Below are 25049 nucleotides of genomic sequence, written 5' to 3'. Positions count from 1 at the left end.
CTCATAAAACATTTGCCGTTATCCTCGCAAGGGGAGGTATTGAAAGGTACTGAAAACAGGGGAGGCAATAATTTTGACCCCTATCTTTTTGAGGAGAAAAAAATATTACTTGTTAAACAAGTTCTCTGAGCAATTGTATTACTATAAAACCATATAATTGTCTAAAAAATGATCATACAATATAGCTCAGTATCTGGAATTTTTATTTTATACAGTCTTTTATGCTCATCTTTATCAAGAGTGACAATAATCTGGGATGTGACTGTAACTGGGACAGGTTTGACACAAATAGGTCTTGCATGAAACACAACCTATTTCATTCCAAACAAATGCTACAAGCCACAATGGCAGTGTACAGAAAGAGTTTGTGTTGTGATACGGTTGATTAGCTAGGTAATCCACCGTATTGCACTGAATTAGTGTAAGTAAGTTAAATGAACATGGGTTGTCTGCATGCGACAAGTCTGCATTAGCTCGCTGAGCTAAAGCCTAAGCATTAGCTTGGGGAGCTAACACAAGTCTTCAGGCTTCAGACAAGGTTACTCAACATGCAAGCATGGCTCATTGAACCACCTCTGTTAAAAAGGCAATGCCCCATCACTCCTGTGGCTGACAACCTGGTCTCAGAGAATTTTGTATTATTCTGTACATAAATCTGAGACATTCCATTTAGTATGATATGTTACGTTTCGTATGGTATGTATTCATTTGTGGATGTCCATCACACATTTCGTATGATATGTTACGAATTACTATTTGTATTATACACTGAGTATACAAAACATTAAGAACACCTGCTCTTTCCATTACATAGTCTGACCAAGTGAATCCAGGTCAAATCTATGATCCCTTTTTGATATCACTTGTTAAATCCACTTCAATCAGTGTAGATGAATGGGAGGAGACAGGTTAAAGAAGGATTTTTAAGCCTTGAGACAACTGAGACATGGAATGTGTTTGTGTGCCATAGAGGGTGAATGGGCAAGACAAAATATTTAAGTGCCTTTGAACAGGTTATGGTAGTAGGTGCCAGGAGACACCGGTTTGTATCAAGAACTGCAATGCTGCTAGGTTTTCTCTCTCAACAGTTCCCCGTGTGTATCAAGAATGGTCCACCACCCAAAGGACATCCAGCCAACTTGATACAACTGTGGGAAGCATTGGAGTCAACATGGGCCAGAATCCCTGTGGAACGCCTTTTAGAGTCCATGCTCCGACGAATTAAGGCTGTTCTGAGGGTGCAACTCAATATTAGGAAGGTGTTCCTAATGTTTGGTATACTCAGTGTATGTTACGAATTTGCTAAATGTACAATATGTTACAACTTTTGCAAAACGAGTTAGGTTAAAGGGTTAAGGTTAGGGGAATGGTTAGCTAAAAGGGATGTAGCTCAGTTGGTAGAGCATGGTGTTTGCAACGCCAGAGTTGTGGGTTCGATTCCCACGGGGGGCCAGTATGAAAAATGTATGCACTCACTAACTGTAAGTCGCTTTGGATAAGAGTGTCTGCTAAATGACAAAAAAAAAAAAAAAAAAGGGTTCAGTTTAGGTTTAGGGGAAGGGTTAGCTAAAAGGGTTAAAGTTAGGGTTAGGGGAAGGGTTCGCTAACATGCAAAGTAGCTAAAAAGTAGTAAGCAGTTGAAAAGTTAGCTAAATGCTAAAGTTGCCTGTGATGAGAACTTGCAACCTTTGGTTTGCTAGACATTCGCCTTATACACCCACCCATTCAGCCTGACCAACCACTTTCATTTTTGCCTTACGTAACCATCTGTCTTATGTAACAATACCAAATGTAACATATTTTACTAATTTGAGTGTCCTGGATTTACATTTACTATGTTATGTCTAGTCTATGAGACCACGCTACGGGACACCATGACCCAGAGGGGCCTACACCGTCTGCAGTGCTATCGGCAGGCTCTAAACCCTGCATCTAGCCAACAATTACCCAGCACTGTCTCCAAACCACATTGCTAAATAACTTTCCAGAGTACTCTCCTAACTCCTTTTACCCGTTTAACTCTGGGACTGGCTATGAGGAGTAGGATTTCTCATGTGTACCAAGACACATTCGCCTGAAACTTGTATTCTGGTGTTAATGTAATACACAGCTAAGGGAAAACAATGAAATTAACCTCATTCTGCGGCGGAACAGAGAAAGGACACAGATCTTTTACCACACATTCTGACATTCCTGACCACACATACTGTATTGATACTTGCTGACAAGTTCGAAAAGTACTTTTTGTCAATTTGCATCCTTACATCCTACATATTAATTTGAATGTGATTCATAATTAAATTAATGTGTCTCTGATTCAACTTTTCCTCTTTCCTCGCGTGAGAGGAGTGGTGGTGAAAGTGGGCGGTTGTTGACCTCAAGTGTGTCATAATCATGACTTTCTGAAGGTTAGATGTTCATTGTGACTTACAGTAGTATATGCTCAAAACAGTAATAGCATGAACAATTCCCTAGAATGAGGGCCAGACGTAGCTTTATATTGAATGAGAATATAAGCTACTGCAAGAAGTTGTGCAATGTTTACCATTGGGTAGTTGACTGATCAGTATAATATTATCATTAAACAGTGTATGAAAATATCAATGTTACAACTGATGTGTATTTCTTATGAGAAATTGAATTTCTTGCTGTTGTTGTGTCTACTGTACTTCTTTTATTCTGTAATAAAGATGATGATCATCATTATCATTAATACCACCATCTTCACCGAAAATTGTTAGCCAGGCATTTTACAGAGGAAACATTAACATAACCAACAAAAAATTGTCCATCACGCAACGGGGAAGCCCGCGCGACGTAAAGTATGACATTCTAAGCAGGTGTAAACACTTTTTTCTGAAGAGTTCTTTTTCAGGTTTTCAAAGGTCATCTATCTAAAATACACCACAGAAAGTTGAAAGGAAGCTGTCTGCTTGAGCATCTCAATTTCCTTTTCAATCCAATCTTAATAAACATTACCCTTATTAGATAACAACTGAATACAGGCCTTGACAAAAACCTATATGGGGGTTTGTTTTTCATAACTGTTTTTTATTAATGCCATGGTGTGTTTTTCCAATTGTTAGGATATAATTAGGAAATTCTGTAACAGTTAACTGTATGATAGTAGGCCTATTTTCATTTATCGCCACAAATCTATTTGTCAAAAACCAGTAGTTTCATCTGCAGTCACTGGTTACATGTTGAAATTAAAGCAACAAAATACACTGAAAATTACAGAAATATATCTATTGATATCACATGGCTTTGACTGAGAACAATAATAGTAATAAGCCCTGTTATTCCAAATAGTATTGGGTCACAGACTCCCCCAGGTCCTTAGCCTACACATCATAGACTGTAGGTTCCCAGACTACTCCATATGATATTCAGCTCTTTTTTATGGTCAGTCGAGACAGATAGGAACAGTTGTCCAGGAATCATGACCAGTAGGGACAGGCTACAGTTCACTTTGCCTCCCAGCCAAGATACAACCTGGGACCAGGCTTCCCAGTTGGGGGATGCACACTATATGCCTCACTTGCCATACACACAACGGCAAGAAGTCCCTAGAAGTCCATTATTATGTCATATTCACCATTTACTTTGACATTGACCTTGGCTGAACAAATTACATTTTAAAAAGACAGTTTTACATTATTTCCCGGCCCCAAAGAATGAAGAAAAACCTCCAATGGGTTGTTGTTATGATTTTTGGGAGAGTTACTATGTGTCCAGCTCTCTTTCCTGAATATTTCCCTTTGTCAGTAGATGCCATCTGGTCCCCTAGCTTCCAGCAGTTTAGACAGCTGTTAAGGCAGGCATGAGGGCACTCGGCACAGTGTTGTGTCATGCCGAGACAAAACACATTTTTACCAGGGATTTAGAGCAGGATTAAATGATTGGGCACCAAGAGCCTTACAAGGGAGCTGACTTACAGCACTGCTTTTTATGTCAATACCAACATCACCTGGTGAAGCCATGTGGTCTGATGCATCCATGATGCAGTCTGACCTTCACTAATACTATGGAGGTATTTGTAGAGATGATGAGAGTGATGATGGTGATGATTATGATGATAAGGATGAGGATGTGATGAGGATGATGATAGTGATGATGATGATAATGACAATGATTCAAGTAAACAACCAACACTTCAAAAAAGATAGTCATCTAAACTAAAGCCAGATGAGGTGTTCTCTAACAGAAATAGCAGTGCACCTGACTTTTTCTTTAGCTCTCTACAGTGGCAGCTGTTGCTTCAGTCTGACCCTTGATATATAGTGAGCTCCAAAAGTATTGGGACAGTGACACATGTTTTGTTGTTTTGGCTCTGTACTCGAGCACTTTGGATTTGAAATGATACAATGACTATGGTAAATAATGTATTGTGTTATTTTGAAGTCACTTTTATTGTAAATAAGAATATAATATGTTTCTAAACACTTCTACCTTAATCTGGATGCTACCTTGATTACGGATAGTCCTGAATGAATCGTGAATAATGATGAGTGAGAAAGTAACAGACGCACAAACATCATACCCCCCCAAAAATGCTAATCTCCCCTGTTATTGTAATGGTGAGAGGTTAGCATGTCTTGGGGGTATGATATTTGGGCGTCTGTAACGTTCTCACTCATCATTATTCACGATTCATTCAGGACTATCCGTAATCATGGTAGCATCCAGATTAATGTAGAAGTGTTTAGAAACATATTCTATTCTTATTTACAATAAAAGTGATTCCAAAATGACACAATGCATTATTTACCATTGATTTCTATTGGGCACAAAATAATCAGAAACACAACCAAAACAAACAGAAAATGCATTCAACAAATGTGTAGAGTCGCAAGCTTGATGTAGTCATTGCGTGCTATGAATATGGGACCAAATACTTAACTTGTTGCTACTTTAATACACATATAAGTGAATTTTCCCAATACCTTTGGTCACCTAAAATGGGGGGACAATGTACAACAAGTGCTGTAATTTTAAACGGTTCATCCGATATGGATGAAAATACCCTCAAAATAAAGCTGACAAGTCTGCACTTTAACCACATAGCCATTGTATCATTTCAAATCCAATGTGCTCGAGTACAGAGGCAAAGCAACAACAAAAGTGTCACTGTCCCAATACTTTTGGAGCTCACTGTATAAACAGTCTATATTTACATATAAATATACTTTTCTGTCACATGATCAGGTCAAGTAATCCTTTATTATAGGGCCTACCACCATGATGGGAAAGCAACAACATTACAAACAATAGCCTACAGCAATTGAAATATATGCTTAGTTAAAAAAAGGGCACAGTAAATTCAAACTGTCACATCATGAAGAGGGGAGATAATATTTCCAATATCCTTTCCATGTAGTGAAATTATGTGACTGATTGTGTATCACACGCATTCTTTTCTTTTCTCCTGAACCCGGCACCACGCGCCTATCCTCTTCCGAAAGATCCCGAATCTTGCCTCGCTAATTCCGAAGGGAGCCGAGGGAAAACCAAGGCTCGGCGCATAGACGAAAGCCGCTGTTTCCAATTCACCATCGCTAACAGCCATTTCATTTTGGTCATTATTTATACAATGACTGAGGCTGGATTCCGAACGACTTGACATGTCTGTGAAAGACCTGGGATTTGGGATTTATCACCGCAAACAAGGAATCTTTTTTTTCAATTCCATCAAAGACCAAACCAGACGGGTGCATTTTTAAATATATAGGGCGCCTATATGCACAGCGCACATATTTTCAAATAGGATAACTGCACTCTGAACGGAGTCCGCATATAGGCCTACAGTTGGATATGGAAGAGGATGGGTTATCACTGAAAATATAAAGTCACTGGAGACTAGAATGGTGGAAAAAAGGCGTCTCTTTTTTTGATGGAGAATCCAACAAGCACAGCAAGACCCACAATAAAAGCGTATTGTTCTGTAATATGACCACCGTTAGTTTCAGAATTGAGATGCGTTTACCAGTGATAGGATCCAGTTGATGACATTCACCGAGAAATAAGTATTTGAAAACAGCAAAAATTGTCAGAATTGGAATTTACCCATTTGTTCTATTCTGTCAGTGTGATGGGAATTTATTGCTGAACATTGGGAGAGCTTTATGGAAAACCCGAAGACATGACATGCACACGAAAAAAGAGGAAACGATCCTTTTTGTTCTTTAAAACCTGTGTTTATTTAAGAAGTCTGCAACAGGCTTAATTGACGGGGGGAGCCTTGCAAAAGCAAAATTATATGTGCATTAAGATCTGGACGATTCTACTGAGGTGACAATACCCTGTATAAATTAATTAATTTATTCTTTATGTTTTCAATAATTTAATTGTGGAGGTCGACGTTCATTGTGGATTATATTTGAAATTTATGCTAGTTTTGTTGACCCCTCTATGCCATTTACTGTTGCTTTACCATGATCTTTGAATCCTTATATGTTTAATGTGGACTGCAACAAGCTCCCCATACGGCCTAGAATAAAATCCTAAGCCTTTGTCTCGAGGACAAGCATCATAAATAAGGTAAGATTTCCTTTCACCTTCCTATGTCATATTTTTGTTTCGGTGTTTTTGTTATTACTCCTAGGCCTCACGTAGCCTTATTCTTTCCCTCGGGTACCTGGTTAATTTGTTAACGCGTGTGAAACCCATTTTTTTGGCTACAACATAGCCTATTACTGTTATGATTCACGCAGCCCCATGACGCATGCCATAGACAAACTGTACATGTAGGCCCTTACAATCTTCTGGTTATTATAGTCGACACCCACCACTGCAGACTTAAGTGGCATATGTGTGATCGATGCCCTGTGGTAAATTACAACAGGGAACCGCATTATGGACACGGGGCAATATCAATCGGTAGCTATATTATTCACTGGGCAAATTTCCGTTATGACAGCATCGATACAGGTCCACCCATTTGCGAATGCGATGCAACTGGGGTGTTGGGGTCTCGTCATCAGCCCTTGGTGATGAATTATTATCAACATCATCTGTTCATGAATTCTGACAGGATCGGAGCAGGTTGAATGCTTGCCTACACAGCCTACAATAGGCTCTTGGCCTATACGCAATTGTTCATGCATTTATTTAACTTCAAACATGACGCGTCAAGCCTACCACTAAACCTATTGTATTTTCCCCAAGCCCTGGATTCGTTTATTCATATTCTAATACCGTTGTTTATAATTGCATTCGGTCGGTGTTGAACAGTGTCAGAGTGATTCCGGCTCCTTTGGTTGGTGAATTCCGCGTCGCCTCCTCCCACCGCGACCATGGCAGCGGTACTCTATTGCTGTTGCTATCCAGTTCTTGACAATGGCTCAGCCCTCTACCACCAACCCACTCCAATTTCTCCAGGCCCCTCCCTTCATGATCCATAACCTCTCGGTATTCCTGTGAACCTCTTAGGATAAGGACTATATATCCCTATAGCCATTTTGCAATCAAAATGATATAGGCATACACATGACGATGTAATCTTACCTCATCAATGTCTTTGTTTTTTCCCATCGTTTGAACTCTTTTCCCACTCACCTGTTTAATGGAAGGCTACCTTAGGCCTACCCCATTCCTAAAATCAAACCCATATCTTTCTGTATATATCTAATAATCTATTCTTCATATGCCTATTTCTCTTGTACTTTTTTGGCCTCTAAAATGGTGTCACCAGGCTCTGTTGTGCCTTACACCTGTAGGCAGGGCCGACTCCAGGCATAAGCGACATAAGCGGTCGCTTAGGGCCCCCAACCCCCCCAAAATGTTTTAATTAAAAACATTTAGGAACTAACTAACTTACTGTTGAGAGTTAGAATAGTAGAATACACAAGGTGCAAGTTCGAAATTTGGTTGTGCATCAGCAATTTTTCTCTTGTTTTGTCAGTCATTGACAGTCACTCAATTAGACAAATCATCTTAACATTTTTAGATTGGTAAGTTAGTCTAGCAAGTTACCTGAACTTCAAGGCCGAATACCGACCGGGCACGCAAGGTAGGTGCCCTGGGTCCCTGACCTCCAGGGGCCCCCATTGATTTTGTTAGTCACTCTCACTCAGATGTCATTAACATGGCATAAGTCATGGCAAAATGTGTAGAATTGCAGGACATGAGCTTTAAAACTGCAAACATTTCTCTCTGCCCCATGGCAAATGAGTAGAATTGCATGAAATGTGTTATAAAATTGCCCCAAACCAAATCTCGCTTAGGGCCCCCAAAAGGCTAGAGCCGGCACTGACTGTAGGCCTTCTACAACCTGTTCTAATGTTCTAGCCACAAAGGTTCATGCCACTTAGACTAATAAAGTCACATGAAATGTAATAGCCCAGAGCCTTATATTTGGATTATAGATTATTTATCTCCATATAAGGCCCCCGGCCACCTTAACATTTTCTCAACGCCCCATGGCAAAATGTGTATAATTGCAGGAAATTTACTTTAAAACGTACATATCTTGCGAAGTGCCCCCAAAAGGCTAGGTCCTGCCCTGGTGCAACCCACAGAGTGCTTGCTGGAATCTATATTATTCCACAAATGTAACCATGGTGAATGCTAATATAGAAGACATTATGTCTACATGACCATAGTATTACATCATGTGAACAGAGTCAAAAGATTCCACAGTCCCTTTCTATAGCTAGCAACACAAAAATGTGACATTGCTTTGGTTTATAAAAAACAAAAAAACAATCACATGTCCATGGAGTGGAATTCTCATTACTAATTAGGTAAGCCCCTGTTTATATCTGAAATATCGAATTTATTATAATAAATAAAAAATGGACAAATATATTTATATGAGATATTAGGCAATTAACAAGAATATAGGCCCCTATGGGTATTTTTTTATATATGCCATATTGAAATTGGTTGTAAATGTATTTCAGTTCTTATTCATTAATATAAGCATTATTATTCAATAATATAGGTGTTATTTTGAATAAAGGAGAACTGGGTTCACCAGGGACCAATGGGTTACTATGAGTAACTGTGTTAGCACTTTATAATAACCTTAATTATAATAATAATAATAATATGCCATTTAGCAGACGCTTTTATCCAAAGCGACTTACAGTCATGCGTGCATACATTATATATATATATATTTTTTGTGTGTATGGGTGGTCCCGGGGATCGAACCCACTACCTTGGCGTTACAAGCGCCGTGCTCTACCAGCTGAGCTACAGAGGACCACAAATTAGTACGCCATTATAAATACTCAGGTATGCTTCTGTTGTTTTAGAAATTATTCTAAATGTGCATAATGATTTTACTCTATGTATAAATTATTGTTTATTAAGACAATTATTCTGAAGTGTTATCATATACTTTGAGAACTAACTATGGGTGCACTAATAACTGAAAACAGTTTATTGTGTGATACCTTCATTGGCCTTCTCATATGGTATGCACTCCCCAGAAAAAACGAAACCATGGCTATTCTCCATCTGAAACTATCAATGCCCCCACCATTCATCACAATAGTGAATATAGTCTTATACACGCACGCACGCACGCACGCACGCACGCACGCACACACACACACACACACACACACACATACACAGAAAAGCACAGCACAAGGCAGAATGGTCCTGTAGCCTAGCAACAAGCTGCTGTAATTACTGTGACAGAAATACATTAGTATGCCTGCGGTGAAACAATGGGTCTGAGCCCTTCTCTCTCCTGTAGGACTCACATACTCCATAATCATCACCTGTGCATTCCACCGATCACTTCCGAAGCTATCATCAATACAAATGAGTGTGGTGGAGTGGTCAATACCGATTGACTCCCATCACACACACACAAGAGAGCATGCACAGACACCTACACATACAGTCGTGGTCAAAAGTTTTGAAAAAGTCTGCTGCCTCAGTTTTGATGATGGCAATTTGCATATACTCCAGAATGTCATGAAGAGTGATCAGATGAATTGCAAAATCCCTCTTTGCCATGAAAATGAACTTAATCCCCAAAAAACATTTCCACTGCATTTCAGCCCCGCCACAAAAGGACCAGCTGCCATCATGTCAGTGATTTTCTCGTTGACACAGGTGAGAGTGTTGACGAGGACAAGGCTGGAGATCACTCTGTCATGCTGATTGAGTTAGAATAACAGACTGGAAGCTTTAAAAGGAGGGTGGTGCTTGAAATCATTGTTCTTCCTCTGTTAACCATGGTTACCTGCAAGGAAACACGTGCCGTCATCATTGCTTTGCACAAAAAGGGCTTCACAGGCAAGGATATTGCTGCTAGTAAGATTGCACCTAAATCAACCATTTATCGGATCATCAAGAACTTAAAGGAGAGAGGTTCAATTGATGTGAAGAAGGCGTCAGGGCGCCCAAGAAAGTCCAGCAAGCACCAGGACCGTCTCCTAAAGTTGATTCAGCTGCGGGATCGGGGCACCACCAGTGCAGAGCTTGCTCAGGAATGGCAGCTGGCAGATGTGAGTGCATCTGCACGCACAGTGAGGCGAAGACTTTTGGAGGATGGCCTGGTGTCAAGAAGGGCAGCAAGGAAGCCACTTCTCTCCAGGAAAAACATCAGAGACAGACTGATATTCTTCAAAAGGTACAGGGATTGGACTGCTGAGGACTGGGGTAAAGTCATTTTCTCTGATGAATCCCCTTTCCGATTGTTTGGGGCATCCGGAAAACACCTTGTCCGGAGAAGACAAGGTGAGCGCTACCATCAGTCCTGTGTCATGCCAACAGTAAAGCATCCTGAGACCATTCATGTGTGGGGTTGCTTCTCAGCCAAGGGAGTGGGCTCACTCACAATTTTGCCTAAGAACACAGCCATGAATAAAGAATGGTACCAACACATCCTCCGAGAGCAACTTCTCCCAACCATCCAAGAACAGTTTGGTGACGACCAATGCCTTTTCCAGCATGATGGAGCACCTTGCCATAAGGCAAAAGTGATAACTAAGTGGCTCGGGGAACAAAACATCGACATTTTGGGTCCATGGCCAGGAAACTCCCCAGACCTTAATCCCATTGAGAACTTGTGGTCGATCCTCAAGAGGCGGGTGGACAAACAAAAACCCACAAATTCTGACAAACTCCAAGCATTGATTATGCAAGAATGGGCTGCCATCAGTCAGGATGTGGCCCAGAAGTTAATTGACAGCATGCCAGGGGCGGATTGCAGAGGTCTTAAAAAGAAGGGTCAACACTGCAAATATTGACTCTTTGCATAAACTTAATGTAATTGTCAATAAAAGCCTTTGACACTTATGGAATGCTTGTAATTATACTTCAGTATACCATATTAACATCTGACAAAAATATCTCATAACACTGAAGCAGCGAACTTTGTGAAGACCAATACTTGTGTCATTCTCAAAACTTTTGACCACGACTGTACACACCACTGAGCTATCAGACATACTGTACATCTCAGGTGTCACTGTGCAATGCAACCTCTTTTGTACATGCCTGGTCAGTGGTCCCCAAAGTGACTGCACCAATGAAGCCTCAGCAAGCAAATGCCATCTCAACTTCACAAGTGATTTGTTTTCCCTCCCCCATCTCCTTCACACACACACACACACAAACACACACACCCTCCCCTCATACACATAGAAACCCCCCTCAACACACACACAGTCTCTCACTCACAGACACAAGCATATATACACACACACACACTCACACACACACAGAAAAATAATGTAAGTTGTTGTAGCCTAGCAACAAGCGAAGTAATTACCGTGACAGACTAGTTGCTGGCATGCCATGTAGCGTGTGGAGAAAACAGCTGATATGATTGGTGCTGAGGGGGAAGGAGAAGATGTTCCACAGCATGCTACAGCAGATGCCTATGTGAGCCTTGTTTCACCCTTGGAGAAACAATTGATTGATTCCATGGGACAAATGATTTGTGTAATTCCGAGGATGATGTTTTCAGACTTGAACATCTTCCTCCACTATTATGACAATTGATTGTGTATTACAGGCCTTGTATTATGCTCGAAGATAGCTTTAGTACAATGTATTCATGTTGTAAACAACTGCAGGCAGAACTTTATTTTGGGATAAATCCAGGTGGGACAGACTTGGCCATAAAGATGGAAAATTAGTTAAAGGGATAGTTCGGGGATACCATTTTTATGCATCTGTGTCCAGTATGAAGGAAGTTAAAGGTCGTTTTGCAAGCCAATTCTAACTAGCGTTAGCTTAGCACCCCCTGGACCCGCCACTGTTCCCGTAGGGGTGGGACAGCCAGGAGACCAGAGGTGGCAGAACGGAGCACTCAGGTTTGGATGTAGGGTTTGAGCATAGGCTGAAGGTAGGGAAGGGCAGTTCCCCTTGCTGCTCCATAGGCAAGCACTATGGTCTTGTAGTGGATGCCCGCGTAGTGGAGTGTATGGAGGAGCGGGGTGACATGAGAGAACTTGGGATGGTTGTAGAGAGAACTTGGGGACACCGTAGAGTTGTCGACCCTGATGGAGAGGGCTTGGGAGGAAGAGCAGCTCCGTCTTTTCGAGGTTTAGCTTGAGGTGGTGGGCCGACATCCAAGCGGAGATATCTGCCAGGCACGCAGAGATGCGTGTCGCCACCTGGGTGTCAGAAGGGGGGAATGAGAAAAGTAGTTGAGTGTCATCCACATAGCAATGATAGGAGAGACCATGAGAGGATATGCAGAGCCGAGTGACTTGGTGTATAGAGAAAAGAGGAGAGGGCCTAGAACCGAGCCCTGGGGTACACCAGTAGTGAGAGCACGTGGTGCAGGCACAGATCCTCTCCACGCCACCTGGTAGGAGCACATGCCAAGTAGGATGCAATCCAGGAGTGTGCAGAGCCTGAGACGCCCAGCCCTGAGAGGGTGGAGAGGAGGGTCTGGTAATTCACGGCGTCGAAGGCAACAGATAGATCAAGGAGGATGAGAACAGCAGAGAGAGAGTCAGCTTTGGCACAGAGAAGAGCAGTCTCAGTTGAGTGACCCATCTTGAAGCCTGACTGATTAGTGTCAAGAAGATCGTTCTGAGCGAGATAACGAGCGAGTTGGTCAGAGAAAGCACGCTCAAGTGTTTTGGAAAGAAAAGAAAGAAGGGATACCGATCAGAGGGGTCGAGTGTTGGTTTCTTGAGGAGGGGAGCAACTCTGGCCATCTTGAAGTCAGAGGGGATGCAGCCAGTGGTCAGGGATGAGTTGATGAGGGAAGTGAGGAATGGGAGAAGGTCTCCAGAGATGGTCTGGAGAAGGGAAGAGGGGATGGCCGTTGAGTGGGCAGGATGTCGGGCGGCTGGAGAGAGAGGGAAGAAAGAGGTCAAGGCGTAGGTTAGTTCTGTGTGAGTGGGACCAGTGGACTCAGTATGCTGTGTGAATGAGGAGAGGATGTCGTCAACCTTTTTTTCAAAGTGGTTAACAAAGTCGTCTTCAGAGAGAGAGGAAGGAGGGAGAAGAGGTGGAGGATTATGGAGGAAGGAGAAGGTGGAAAAGATTTTCCCAGGGTTGGAGGCTTGGAATTGAGAGTGATAGAAAACAGCTTTAGCAGTGGATACAGAAGAGAAGGTAGAGAGGAGGGAGTAGAAGGATGATTGGTCCTCAAGAAGTTTAGTTTTCCTCCATTTTCGCTGAGCTGCTCATCCCTCTCCCCTTGCGAGGATAACGACACAGAGCCTTTTTCTCAAATGTTTTATGAGATTGGAGAACACATTGAGAGGGATCTTAGACCATTCCTAGTCAAAAAACAGGTTGCCTCTGCCAGGAGGCTGAAACTGGGCCGCAAGTGAATCTTCTAGCAAGACAATAACACCAAGCACACACCAAAATCCACAAAGAAATTGTTAATTTACCATAAAATCAAAATTTTGCAATGGCCATCTCAGTCTCCAGACTTGAACCCCATTGGAAATGTGTTGTTTGAATTGAAGAGAGCAATCCATAAGCACAGACGAAGGATATCAAGGATCTGGAAAGATTCCAAATGGAGGAATGGTCTAAGATCTCTCCCAATGTGTTCTCCAATTTCATAAAACATTTTAGAAAAAGGCTCAGTGTCGTTATCCTCGCAAGGGGAGGGTGCTGGAGAATTGAAAACAGATGATCCAATCATTTTGATCCATACCTTTCTTATATTTTGTATTACTTGTTAAACAAAATCTTTCTCTGAGCAATTGTATTAGTATTAGTAATTAGTAATACATTTTTTGGTAGCATACAATATAGCTCAGTATTTGTATTATGTATTTTATACAGTCTTTTTTTCTTCATCTTTATCGTTAGCTGACATGGGCTAGTTGATCTGGACATTTCTAACAAGTTATAAATAGCTCACTTAAGACAGGGGTTCACACACTTTTTCCCTCGGGCCCCCCTTTCAGCATTGGGGAACATCCGCGCCACGTCTATTTCTATGGGCACCATCACTGTTCATGACACAAACTGTTCACTGGAAATAATTTTGCAGGTTTAAAGCTTATTTCCTGCAATTCTACAGATTTTGTCGGGGTGCAAATAACATTTTGCAGTTTTAAAGCTAATTTTTGTGCAATTTTATACATTTTGCCATGTCATATGATATTTGAGTGACTAAAAACTTACAACAATATATATGGGCTACATATAGCTAGCTAAAAAGCCTTAGCTGACATGGGCTAGTTGATCTGGACATTTCTGACAAGTTATAAATAGCTCTCTAAGGTATGCAATGACTAACATGACAAGAGGAACTGATGATGCACTACCCAATTTCTGATAATGCACTACCACTGTGCCAAATGTAAAAATGGTGCTGGAGTATTGAAAAAATGATATTCAATATTTTTTTGTAGTACTTGTTAAACAAAATGAGCATACAAGTTAGCTCAGTATTTGTATTATTTATTTTATACAGTATTTTTTGCTCATCCTTATCAAGGGATCCAATAATTATGGAACCCACTGTATGTACATATAGGTAGTTACACAGTTGGGTAGAATGGCTGTGTCTCACACTTCATACACTTACCTAACTCCATATTGGCCTAACACGATATTGACAGTTAGGTAATCATTGCATATCATAACCACCACTTCCTGGACATTTTGACATTTCACAAAACAACTGCTGCAGTCCAGCTAGGCCAATGCTGGAATCATAAAAGCATTCTATTGTAATATTAGAAAAGCCAAGAGACACACACCTTAAGTCACACCTCTCATATTTAACCTTATACAGTATATTCCCTGCAAACGCTTACACTGTATTATCCCCAACTGATGTCAGACCTGGAAGCCCATCCAAACGTTTAATGCTTGCTGTTCTTACTTCCTGTTTACAGCAGCTGAAGCTGTGAGAAGAAGAGGCACTGAGGGGTAGAGCTACAGGAAACGAGGGGCTCAGTGCAAAATGTGAGATCAAAAGGAGAGGCAACCACGAGGACGAACGAAAGGGCAGCTGGAGGAGGAGGCGGAGGAGGAGAGGGAGAAGGAGGAGTGGATTTCAGAAGAAAAGAGGGCGTGACCCGGGAGACAAAGGGATGGCCAATGGCAACGAAAGCAGCGAGGGGCTCGGCGGTCCCCTGGCGGCGGTGGTGGCCACGACGGGAGGGATGGCAGTCGGGGGCCCGTCGTCAGCCGTGTCTACCTACATCAAACTGGTCCTACTGGGGCTGATCATCTGCATCAGCCTGGTGGGTAACCTGGTGGTGTCACTGTTGGTCCTCAGGGACCGGGCCCTGCACAAGGCCCCCTACTACTTCCTGCTGGACCTGTGCCTGGCCGACACCATCCGCTCGGCCGTCTGCTTCCCCTTCGTGCTGGTGTCCATCAAGAACGGCTCGACCTGGACCTACAGCGTGCTCAGCTGCAAGGTGGTGGCCTTCATGGCCGTGCTCTTCTGCTTCCATGCCGCCTTCATGCTCTTTTGCATCAGCGTGACGCGCTACATGGCCATCGCCCACCACCGCTTCTACTCCAAGCGTATGACCTTCTGGACGTGCGTGGCGGTGGTGTGCATGGTGTGGACACTGTCGGTGGCCATGGCCTTCCCACCCGTCTTTGATGTGGGCACCTACAAGTTCATCCGCGAGGAGGACCAGTGCATCTTCGAGCACCGCTACTTCAAGGCAAACGACACACTGGGCTTTATGCTGATGCTGGCTGTGCTGATCCTGGCCACGCACGTGGTCTACATGAAACTGCTGCTCTTTGAGTACAAGCACCGCAAGATGAAGCCCGTCCAGATGGTGCCAGCCATTAGCCAAAACTGGACCTTCCACGGGCCTGGCGCCACCGGCCAGGCGGCAGCCAACTGGATCGCAGGCTTTGGTCGGGGCCCCATGCCGCCCACCCTGCTGGGCATCCGGCAGAACTTGCACAACCAGAACCGGCGCCTGCTGGGCATGGAGGAGTTCAAGGCGGAGAAGCAGCTCGGCAGGATGTTCTACGTGATCACCCTGTTGTTCCTGGTGCTGTGGTCGCCCTACATAGTGGCCTGCTACTGGCGGGTGTTTGTGAAGGCCTGCACCATACCGCACCGGTACCTCTCCACCACTGTATGGATGAGCTTCGCCCAGGCAGGGGTAAACCCCATTGTCTGCTTCTTCCTCAACAAGGACCTGAAGAAGGGGCTCCTGTCCCACCTGCCAGCCAGCTGTAGGACTAAACCTCATCTGCCCCGAGAGCCTTACCGCGTCATGTGATGGGGGACGGTGGGCGGTCGTTACCTGGGGAGGGTGGGGAGGATGGGGAGGGCCGGGGGGTTGGGGGGAGGGGGTTGGCAGGGATGTCTGGGAGTTGTTCGGGTGGCTGAGGGACCATTTTAGTTGTTGTGGCCTTTGATTCAGTGCAAGATGATTTAAAAGGGGTGGGTGTCAGTCTGGAACTGCTGAAGAGGTGAGATTTTCAGAATTCCATTCACCTCTGTGTGATGTATCTGGGTTTCTCCTTGTCAGAGGAGAGCAGAGGCATTTCAAGCTCATTTGGGATGTTCTAAATTGTTTTTCTAAAGTCTTATTGGGGGAGTATTACACACAGAAACAGGCATGTGGTTGCTGCAGTGTAGAAACCATGAAACCAATTGTTGGTCTCAAATTATTATAGAAAGAATGTATTATTTCCGCATTGTATTATGAAACCAAAAACACCTTTGACTCCAGCATATAGATTTGGTATCATTTCAGATCAGTTACATTAAACTGCTATCTGCCATTTTTTTTCAAATGTTTTGTCTTTTTTGAAATAAATGGCCTTCTCCACACAGAACGAATACGAGACTGAACCAACAACAAAAAAGTCAATTTCAGATGCATGTATGTATTCTTACTTTTAATGTGGAACAAATATGAAACTGCTTCCTTCAACTGCTTGAATCAAAGGCATCAGTAACACAGTCAAACAGAGAAAATATGAGTTTTGTACAAATAGCATATTCAGGAACTCTCATGGGTTTATTTGGAGTTTATCAGATTAATTATTATGTTTATTTATTTGTCCATCTTGAAATCTACATTCATTTAGATGATTTGAACAACTAATACCCTAGAAAACTTGCAAGATTTAGTGAAGTCGATGGAAGTAGAAAACTGACAAGAGGCTATCATGGAAAGTCAGCAAAAGTTATTATGGCATGGTCATACGTTACGAAAATGTGCTATTACATTCTCATTTGGTCTAACGAACACCTCAAATCAGTGAACTATGGGATATGGGGAAAAACACGTGTTAACAAGAGTTGCCATCGAGAAAAGTTTGATCTTGTGTTCATTAGCGTTGAACAGAAATGAGTAGATACTAATTGTGAAGTGTTAATAGTCAGACAGAATTATGAAGTGCATGTTTAGCTGATATTTGTGTTATCCCATGATTTCTGAGGATAACGTAAACAAAACAATGCCCCAATCAAGTACAAACTATGAGAATCTGAGGCCACTTTAAAACGATACATTAACAGAAAATGTTCAGTGCTCTTGCTAAATTCCTGTTGCTGCAGGTGGTATTGTTACAGATGATTGAATACCTTGGAAATCTCTTTATCAATCGTAAATTGTTTAAAAAGACAGTTGATAGTAATGTTCATAAAAGCTAAATCAGAATGTTTATATCTTCAGATAGGATAAAGTTATTTATCTTTGATGACATCATCACTGCACATGAAGTTCTAGGAAGAGGGTTGGGGGCAAAGTTTGCCCATTTATATTTTTGCACATCTGAGGAATTGATGATAAATCAATTGTTTTTTTCTTAACATGATTTAGACTTGAACCAGAATGCTAACCAAGTGTAGGCCAGGACACAGAGATTGTAATATCTTAAGTGAATGTCAAGGAGAGGTCTGGAACATGATACTATCCCTTTGAGGATACAACTGTACGTTTCTTTTGGTTTTCTAATTGCTCTACTGTTGTCTGCAAACAATAACAATGACACAAACTAACAATAACAATGAAAAAGCAACAGAAAATTGAATTGTTATTTCTAATATCTGGGTTATGGCCTTACTCTGTAACAAAAAAAAAATGTTCATAACTAATGCAAGAAAGAGTTGACAGCTGTATGCCTCTATGTGTTGAAGTAATAAACATCAAGGGATTAATCCAACTAATGGGGAAACACAACACTGTGTAATTAATGACTTTCGGGGGACACATATCTCTCACCCCTCGCAACCTAAAAATAAAAGCTCCAGTCCAAAACTTTAACAAGGATGGTATTAGAGAAAAAACACTTGCCAAATTGTAACACGGGAGTGTACAATTGTGTGCAAAGGACAGAGGAGACTTTAATCCAAAATGGACAATTAATGGAATTAACAAAAGCCCTTCCTGGATTATTGTGGATTTCTTTCAGAATTTTTGTTGTTGTTTCTTCTCTTATCAATGGGAGGGGGAAGGGGATGAGGCTGGTGTTGTGTATTGATCTGTGAAAACAAGGAATGGTAAAAAAAGATGTGTGAATTTTGGTGTTGGGGAGGGAAGGAGGGAGACCAGGAGTGATTTTTTGATAAGCAGAAATGCCTGACAGTGCTTTTTTAGTTGCTTCAGGCACACTACCTTTTGTAAATTAACTGTGACCTCTGTACTATTTAATGTGTATTATATGGACAATGGAAGTTGAAGGGGGGGTTCCCGGTCATCATATTTTTACCATGCATGTGTGTGTGAGTGTTGTTTCTGTACGTAAGTATGAATGTGCATATGTTTAGAGGCTAGAGGGATGAAAACCAAGGATATTTGGGGAATAGGAATGGCCAGAAACACGTTGCATTTTGAAAAATGTCACTCCTGCAAATGCTTATTCAAGTCTTTTTCATCCCCAGCCTGTTCCTGACACAGAGAATTGAATGTGTTAAAACCAATGAGGTTCATTCAAAACCTGATGCAACAAGTGTGTCTTCTTAAACCACTGAATTGCAGAGCCTCTAGAGGTATAACATTTTTTACACATGCAGTTCCTCTAAATTGGACTACAGAGCCTTCTATCTCAATGGAGATTCTGTTATTGCTTGAATGGGAATATAAAGGTTGAAGACAGTTTGAGATTGTCTTGGGAAGAGTGGTTCTATCCACACAGCTACTATGATTATTAATTTCCAATGTGTCTCAGTGAAAGGAATAACATCATATAAAAGAATGTTATAATAAGTGATTTTTGTTTGGTTTGAAATACACTGCATTTTGTTAGTCATAGAACTGATTCAATTTCTGCCTCTTCTGTAGTGTTTTGGCTTTGTAAAAGCCCAAAGCCATCCAAAAGCCAATTTGACTTCTGAATGTTTCATTTGATGTCTTGTCTAAGTTCACTGATTTTACAGTGCAGCTGTAGTTATTATGACCCTGTATGTGGAGAAACTACATACATACTTATGTTGTGGATTTAAAATGTCACTGAAAAAGCTGTCTTCTTCAGACACATACAGTACCAGTCAAAAGTTTGGACACACCTACTAATTCCAGGGTTTTTCTTTTTGTCTTACTATTTTCTACATTGTAGAATAATAGTAAAGACATAAAAACTATGAAATAACACATATGGAATCATGTAGTAACCAAATAAGTGTTAAACAAATCAAAAATATATTTTATATTTGAGATTCTTCAAAGTACACCCTTTGCCTTGATGACAGCTTTGCACACTCTTGGCATTCTCTCAACCAGCTTCATGAGGAATGCTTTTCCAACAGTCTAGAAGGAGTTCCCACGTATGCTGAGCACTTGTTGGCTGCTTTTCCTTCACTCTGCCGTCCGACTCATCCCAAACCATCTCAATTGGGTTGAGGTCGGGTGATTGTGGAGGCCAGGTCATCTGATGCAGCACTCCATCGCTCTACTTCTTGGTTAAATAGCCCTTATACAGCCTGGAGGTGTGTGTTGGGTCATTGTCCTGTTGAAAAACAAATTATAGTCCCACTAAGCGCAAACCAGATGGGATGGCGTATTGCTGCAGAATGCTGTGGTAGCCATGCTGGTTAAGTGTGCCTTGAATTCTAAATAAATCACTGACAGTGTCACCAGCAAAGCACCCCCACACCTCCTCCTCCATGCTTCACGGTGGGAACCACACATGCGGAGATCACCCGTTCACCTACTCTGCGTCTCACAAAGACACAGCGGTTGGAACCAAAAATCTCACATTTGGACTCATCAGACCAAAGGACAGATTTCCACCAGTCTAATGTCCATTGCTCATGTTTCTTGGCCCAAGCAAGTCTCTTATTATTATTGGTGTCCTTTAGTAGTGGTTTCTTTGCAGCAATTTAACCATGAATGCCTGATTCACACAGTCTCCTCTGAACAGTTGATGTTGAGATGTGTCTGTTACTTGAACTCTGTGAAGCATTTATTTGGGCTGCAATCTGAGGTGCAGTTAACTCTAATGAACTTATCCTCTGCAGCAGAGGTAACTTTGGGTCTTCTTTTCCTGTGGCGGTCCTCATGAGAGCCAGTTTCATCATAGCGCTTGATGTTTTTTGCGACTGGACTTGAAGAAACCTTCAAAGTTCTTGAAATGTTCCGTATTGACTGACCTTCATGTCTTAAAGTAATGATGGACTGTCGTTTCTCTTTGCTTATTTGAGCTGTTCTTGCCATAATATGGACTTGGTCTTTTACCAATTAGGGCTATCTTCTGTATACCACAAATGAACTTTTAACAAGGCACACCTGTTAATTGAAATGCATTCCAGGTGACTACCTCATGAAGCTGGTTGAGAGAATGCCAAGAGTGTGCAAAGCTGTCATCAAGGCAAAGGGTGGCTACTTTGAAGAATCTCAAATATAAAATATATTTTGATTTGTTTCTGACTTTTTGGGCTACTACATGATTCCATGTGTGTTATTTCATAGTTCCGATGTCTTCACTATTATTCTACAATGTAGAAAATAGTAAGAAATAAAGAAAAACCCTGGAATTAGTAGGTGTGTCCAAACTTTTGACTGGTACTGTATGTGCAACCACAGTGTTATTATACATGAAATCTATGAAAATACAGAATCATAAGGATAATCAGTCTCTGAATAGTGGAACAAATCCTGAATCTCAGAACTTAAACACTTTTTTTACTTTACCTTTAAGCTGTACCCCCAAAATGTCAAAGCTCACACAACAATCTGCAGTTGAATATCAAACATAAAATACCAGAGGAGGTTTGAAGGATACCTATGTAAATGTATTTAAACCCCTAAATATCATGGAAGCAGCAAGTCAGAGGGTGTGGTTTACATTTATTTTCTGTATTATTTAAAAAGAAAATGGTTGAGCTGTTAAGCATGTCTCTGGCCATTTATGATTTTTGTTGTTGGTTTTTGTAATGAAAAATAAATTTCCTTTGAAACTATTGACAGATTGCAATGACTAAATGTAACACATTCCTTATGTGCAGATATGGACACAAGATGTAAAAGTTAGGAGCAAGTAAACATTTTATTCCATGCCGTGAATTTAAACACAAGACACCCAAATTTACAACCAGTCGTCAAGACAAACGTCACATTCATTTTAATGTTGATTCCGGTCATATCACATTCTCAGCTAGAGTATGTTGCTCCTCACCTTGGGTATTATTGCTAACATTTATTTTGTGTATTGCACTCATAATGGTTTTAAGCCCACGCAACAGAAAGAGGACATAACCCCGCCCCAAAAGTATGAGGTCAGGAGGAGGAGGAATGCTGCCTATGACCCCAAGAACACCATCCCCAACGTCAAACATAGAGGTGAAAACATTATGCTTTGGGGGTGTTTTTCTGCTAAGGAGACAGGACAACTTCACCGCATCAAAAGGACGATGGACGGGGCCATGTACCGTCACTTCTTGGGTGAGAACCTCCTTCCCTCAGCCAGGGCATTGAAAATGGGTCGTGGATGGGTATTCCAGCATGACAATGACCCAAAACACACGGCCAAGGCAACAAAGGAGCGGCTCAAGAAGAAGCACATTAATGTCCTGGAGTGGCCTAGCCAGTCTCCAGACCTTAATCCCATAGAAAATCTGTGGAGGGAGCTGAAGGTTCGAGTTGCCAAACGTCAGCCTCGAAACCTTAATGACTTGGAGAAGATCTGCAAAGAGGAGTGGAACAAAATCCCTCCTGAGATGTGTGCAAACCTGGTGGCCAACTACAAGAAACATCTGACCTCTGTGATTGCCAACAAGGGTTTTGCCACCAAGGACTAAGTCATGTTTTGCAGAGGGGTCAAATACTTATTTCCCTCATTAAAATGCAAATCAATTTATAACATTTTTGACATGCGTTTTTCTGGATTTTTGTTGTTGTTATTCTGTTCAAATAAACCTACCATTAAAATTATAGACTGATCATGTCTTTGTCAGTGGGCAAACGTACAAAATCAGCAGGGGATCAAATACTTTTTTCCCTCACTGTATCCACGACCCATTTTCAATGCCCTGGCTGAGGGAAGGAGGTTCTCACCCAAGATTTGACGGTACATGGCCACGTCCATCGTCCCTTTGATGCGGTGAAGTTGTCCTGTCCCCTTAGCAGAAAAACACCGATAATGTTTCCACCTCCATGTTTGACGGTGGGGATGGTGTTCTTGGGGTCATAGGCAGTATTCCTCCTCCTCCAAACACGGCGAGTTGAGTTGATGGCAAAGAGCTCGATTTTGGTCTGATCTGACCACAACACTTTCACCCAGTTCTCCTCTGAATCATTCAGATGTTCATTGGCAAACTTCAGACGGGCCTGTATATGTGCTTTCTTGAGCAGGGGGACTTTGCGGGGGCTGCGGGATTTCAGTCCTTCACGGCATAGTGTGTTACCAATTGTTTTCTTGGTGACTATGGTCCCAGCTGCCTTGAGATCATTGACAAGATCCTCCCGTGTAGTTCTTTCTCATGATCATTGCAATTCCACGAGGTGAGATCTTGCATGGAGCCCCAGGCCGAGGGAGATTGACAGTCATTTGTGTTTCTTCCATTTGCGAATAATCGCACCAACTGTTGTCACCTTCTCACCAAGCTGCTTGGCGATGGTCTTGTAGCCCATTCCAGCCTTGTGTAGGTCTACAATCTTGTCCCTGACATCCTTGGAGAGCTCTTTGGTCTTGGCCATGGTGGAGAGTTTGGAATCTGATTGATTGATGGCTTCTGTGGACAGGTGTCTTTTATACAGGTAACAAACTGAGATTAGGAGCACTCCCTTTAAGAGTGTGCTCCTAATCTCAGCTCGTTACCTGTATAAAAGACACCTGGGAGAAAGAAATCTTTCTGATTGAGAGGGGGTCAAATACTTATTTCCCTCATTAAAATGCAAATCAATTCATAACTTTTTTGACATGCGTTTTTCTGGATTTTTTTTGTGTTATTCTGTCTCTCACTGTTCAAATAAACCTACCATTAAAATTATAGACTGATCATGTCTTTGTCAGTGGGTAAACGTACAAAATCAGCAGGGGATCAAATACTTTTTTCCCCTCACTGTATATCCAAAGTATAAAAAAGATAGATAATGTGTGTCATATATCCTCATACATTGTCATTGTTGATGAGCAACCTAAAAACAACTCTCGTCAGTCCATTCAAATAATCAAATCCCTGTTCTCACACATGGCCGTTCCAGACTGGGGCAATCTGGGTGCTTTGGTTTATGCTTCATTTCCTTAGCCTCGTGTGTCTTTGCCTGTGCTTAGCATCTCTGATCCTCCATAAATCCAGCCAAATCAATAAGGGTCCCAGTCATGTCCCCTCACCCAGCAGACACCTAGCCTAGCGCAGCCCCCCATGGGTCCCCTGCTACCCTGGGCTCTGGTGCTATTGCAGACGTCATCTGCCCTCCTAAGTAAAGTTAATGCTAACCAGTGCCAACTGCCTGACCAGAGGATTCAGAGCACTGAGATAGTATGATAGTCCATGATAGCTAACAGGGAGCAGCCTCCTGACCCTTAACCTGTCAATAGAAAATGGTGTGTATTGGTGCCATTGCATTGACGGTGAGAGTGGAAGGGAAAAGGCCCTGTGCTGTGCTCACCAATGCCAGTTACTGCCTATGCAGCCATGACTAAAAAGAGCTCCAGTACATTTCCTTGAGCGGAGGGAGCTGTGGCCTGGTGATTTCATTTAGAGTGGGAGGTGAGAACAGGCAATGGAGGGGACAAGGACAGAGAGGGAGGAGTATGTTGTGCCGTGTGTGTGACATACATAGGACTCTTTACTGAAAGACTGGGATGGAAGATAATACAGGTATTGCTGTCTAAATGTTGCTAGAACAAAATGAATGTCTACCCAGAGACATGTCATATTTTTGCAGTTTGAGCTATTGCAAATACTTAATGTCAGGACAACTATAAAAGAAAAGTGTACATTTTTAGTTGTTGGGTATCACCAGTATAGAAGCCATGCTACTGGTCTTTAGATATGTAAAAAATAAAAACATTTACAGTGAGATCACCATTGCTTGATGTTGAGTTTAAAAACCTAAAATATCTACATTCATTTAAAAACTTGACTCTATAAAATAAAAGAGTAGTATGTACCAATATATGGTTAGGGACATATGCCCTGACGAATTGAGGCTGTTCTGAGGGCAAATGGGGGGTGTAACTCAATATTAGGAAGTTGTTCCTAATGTTTTGTACACTCA

At 41.9% G+C, this 25049-nt stretch overlaps 1 protein-coding gene across 1 annotated transcript; it reads left to right on the top strand.

Annotated features, from left to right (window-relative positions):
* Window positions 1-5524: 5524 nt before the first annotated feature.
* On the top strand, window positions 5525-16679 carry LOC121546558 (probable G-protein coupled receptor 173). The gene is made up of 3 exons (XM_041857811.1): window positions 5525-6291; window positions 6478-6540; window positions 15294-16679. The coding sequence occupies exon 3, from the start codon at window positions 15492-15494 to the stop codon at window positions 16653-16655; it is 1164 nt and encodes a 387-aa protein (XP_041713745.1). The 5' UTR covers window positions 5525-6291; window positions 6478-6540; window positions 15294-15491; the 3' UTR covers window positions 16656-16679.
* The last annotated feature ends 8370 nt before the right edge of the window (window positions 16680-25049 follow it).

Source organism: Coregonus clupeaformis, chromosome 30 (assembly GCF_020615455.1).
Source record: "Coregonus clupeaformis isolate EN_2021a chromosome 30, ASM2061545v1, whole genome shotgun sequence".
NCBI classification, from domain to species: Eukaryota; Metazoa; Chordata; class Actinopteri; order Salmoniformes; family Salmonidae; genus Coregonus; species Coregonus clupeaformis.
Note: the sequence above shows the minus strand (reverse complement) of the source record. Positions and strands in the feature narration are given on the sequence as shown.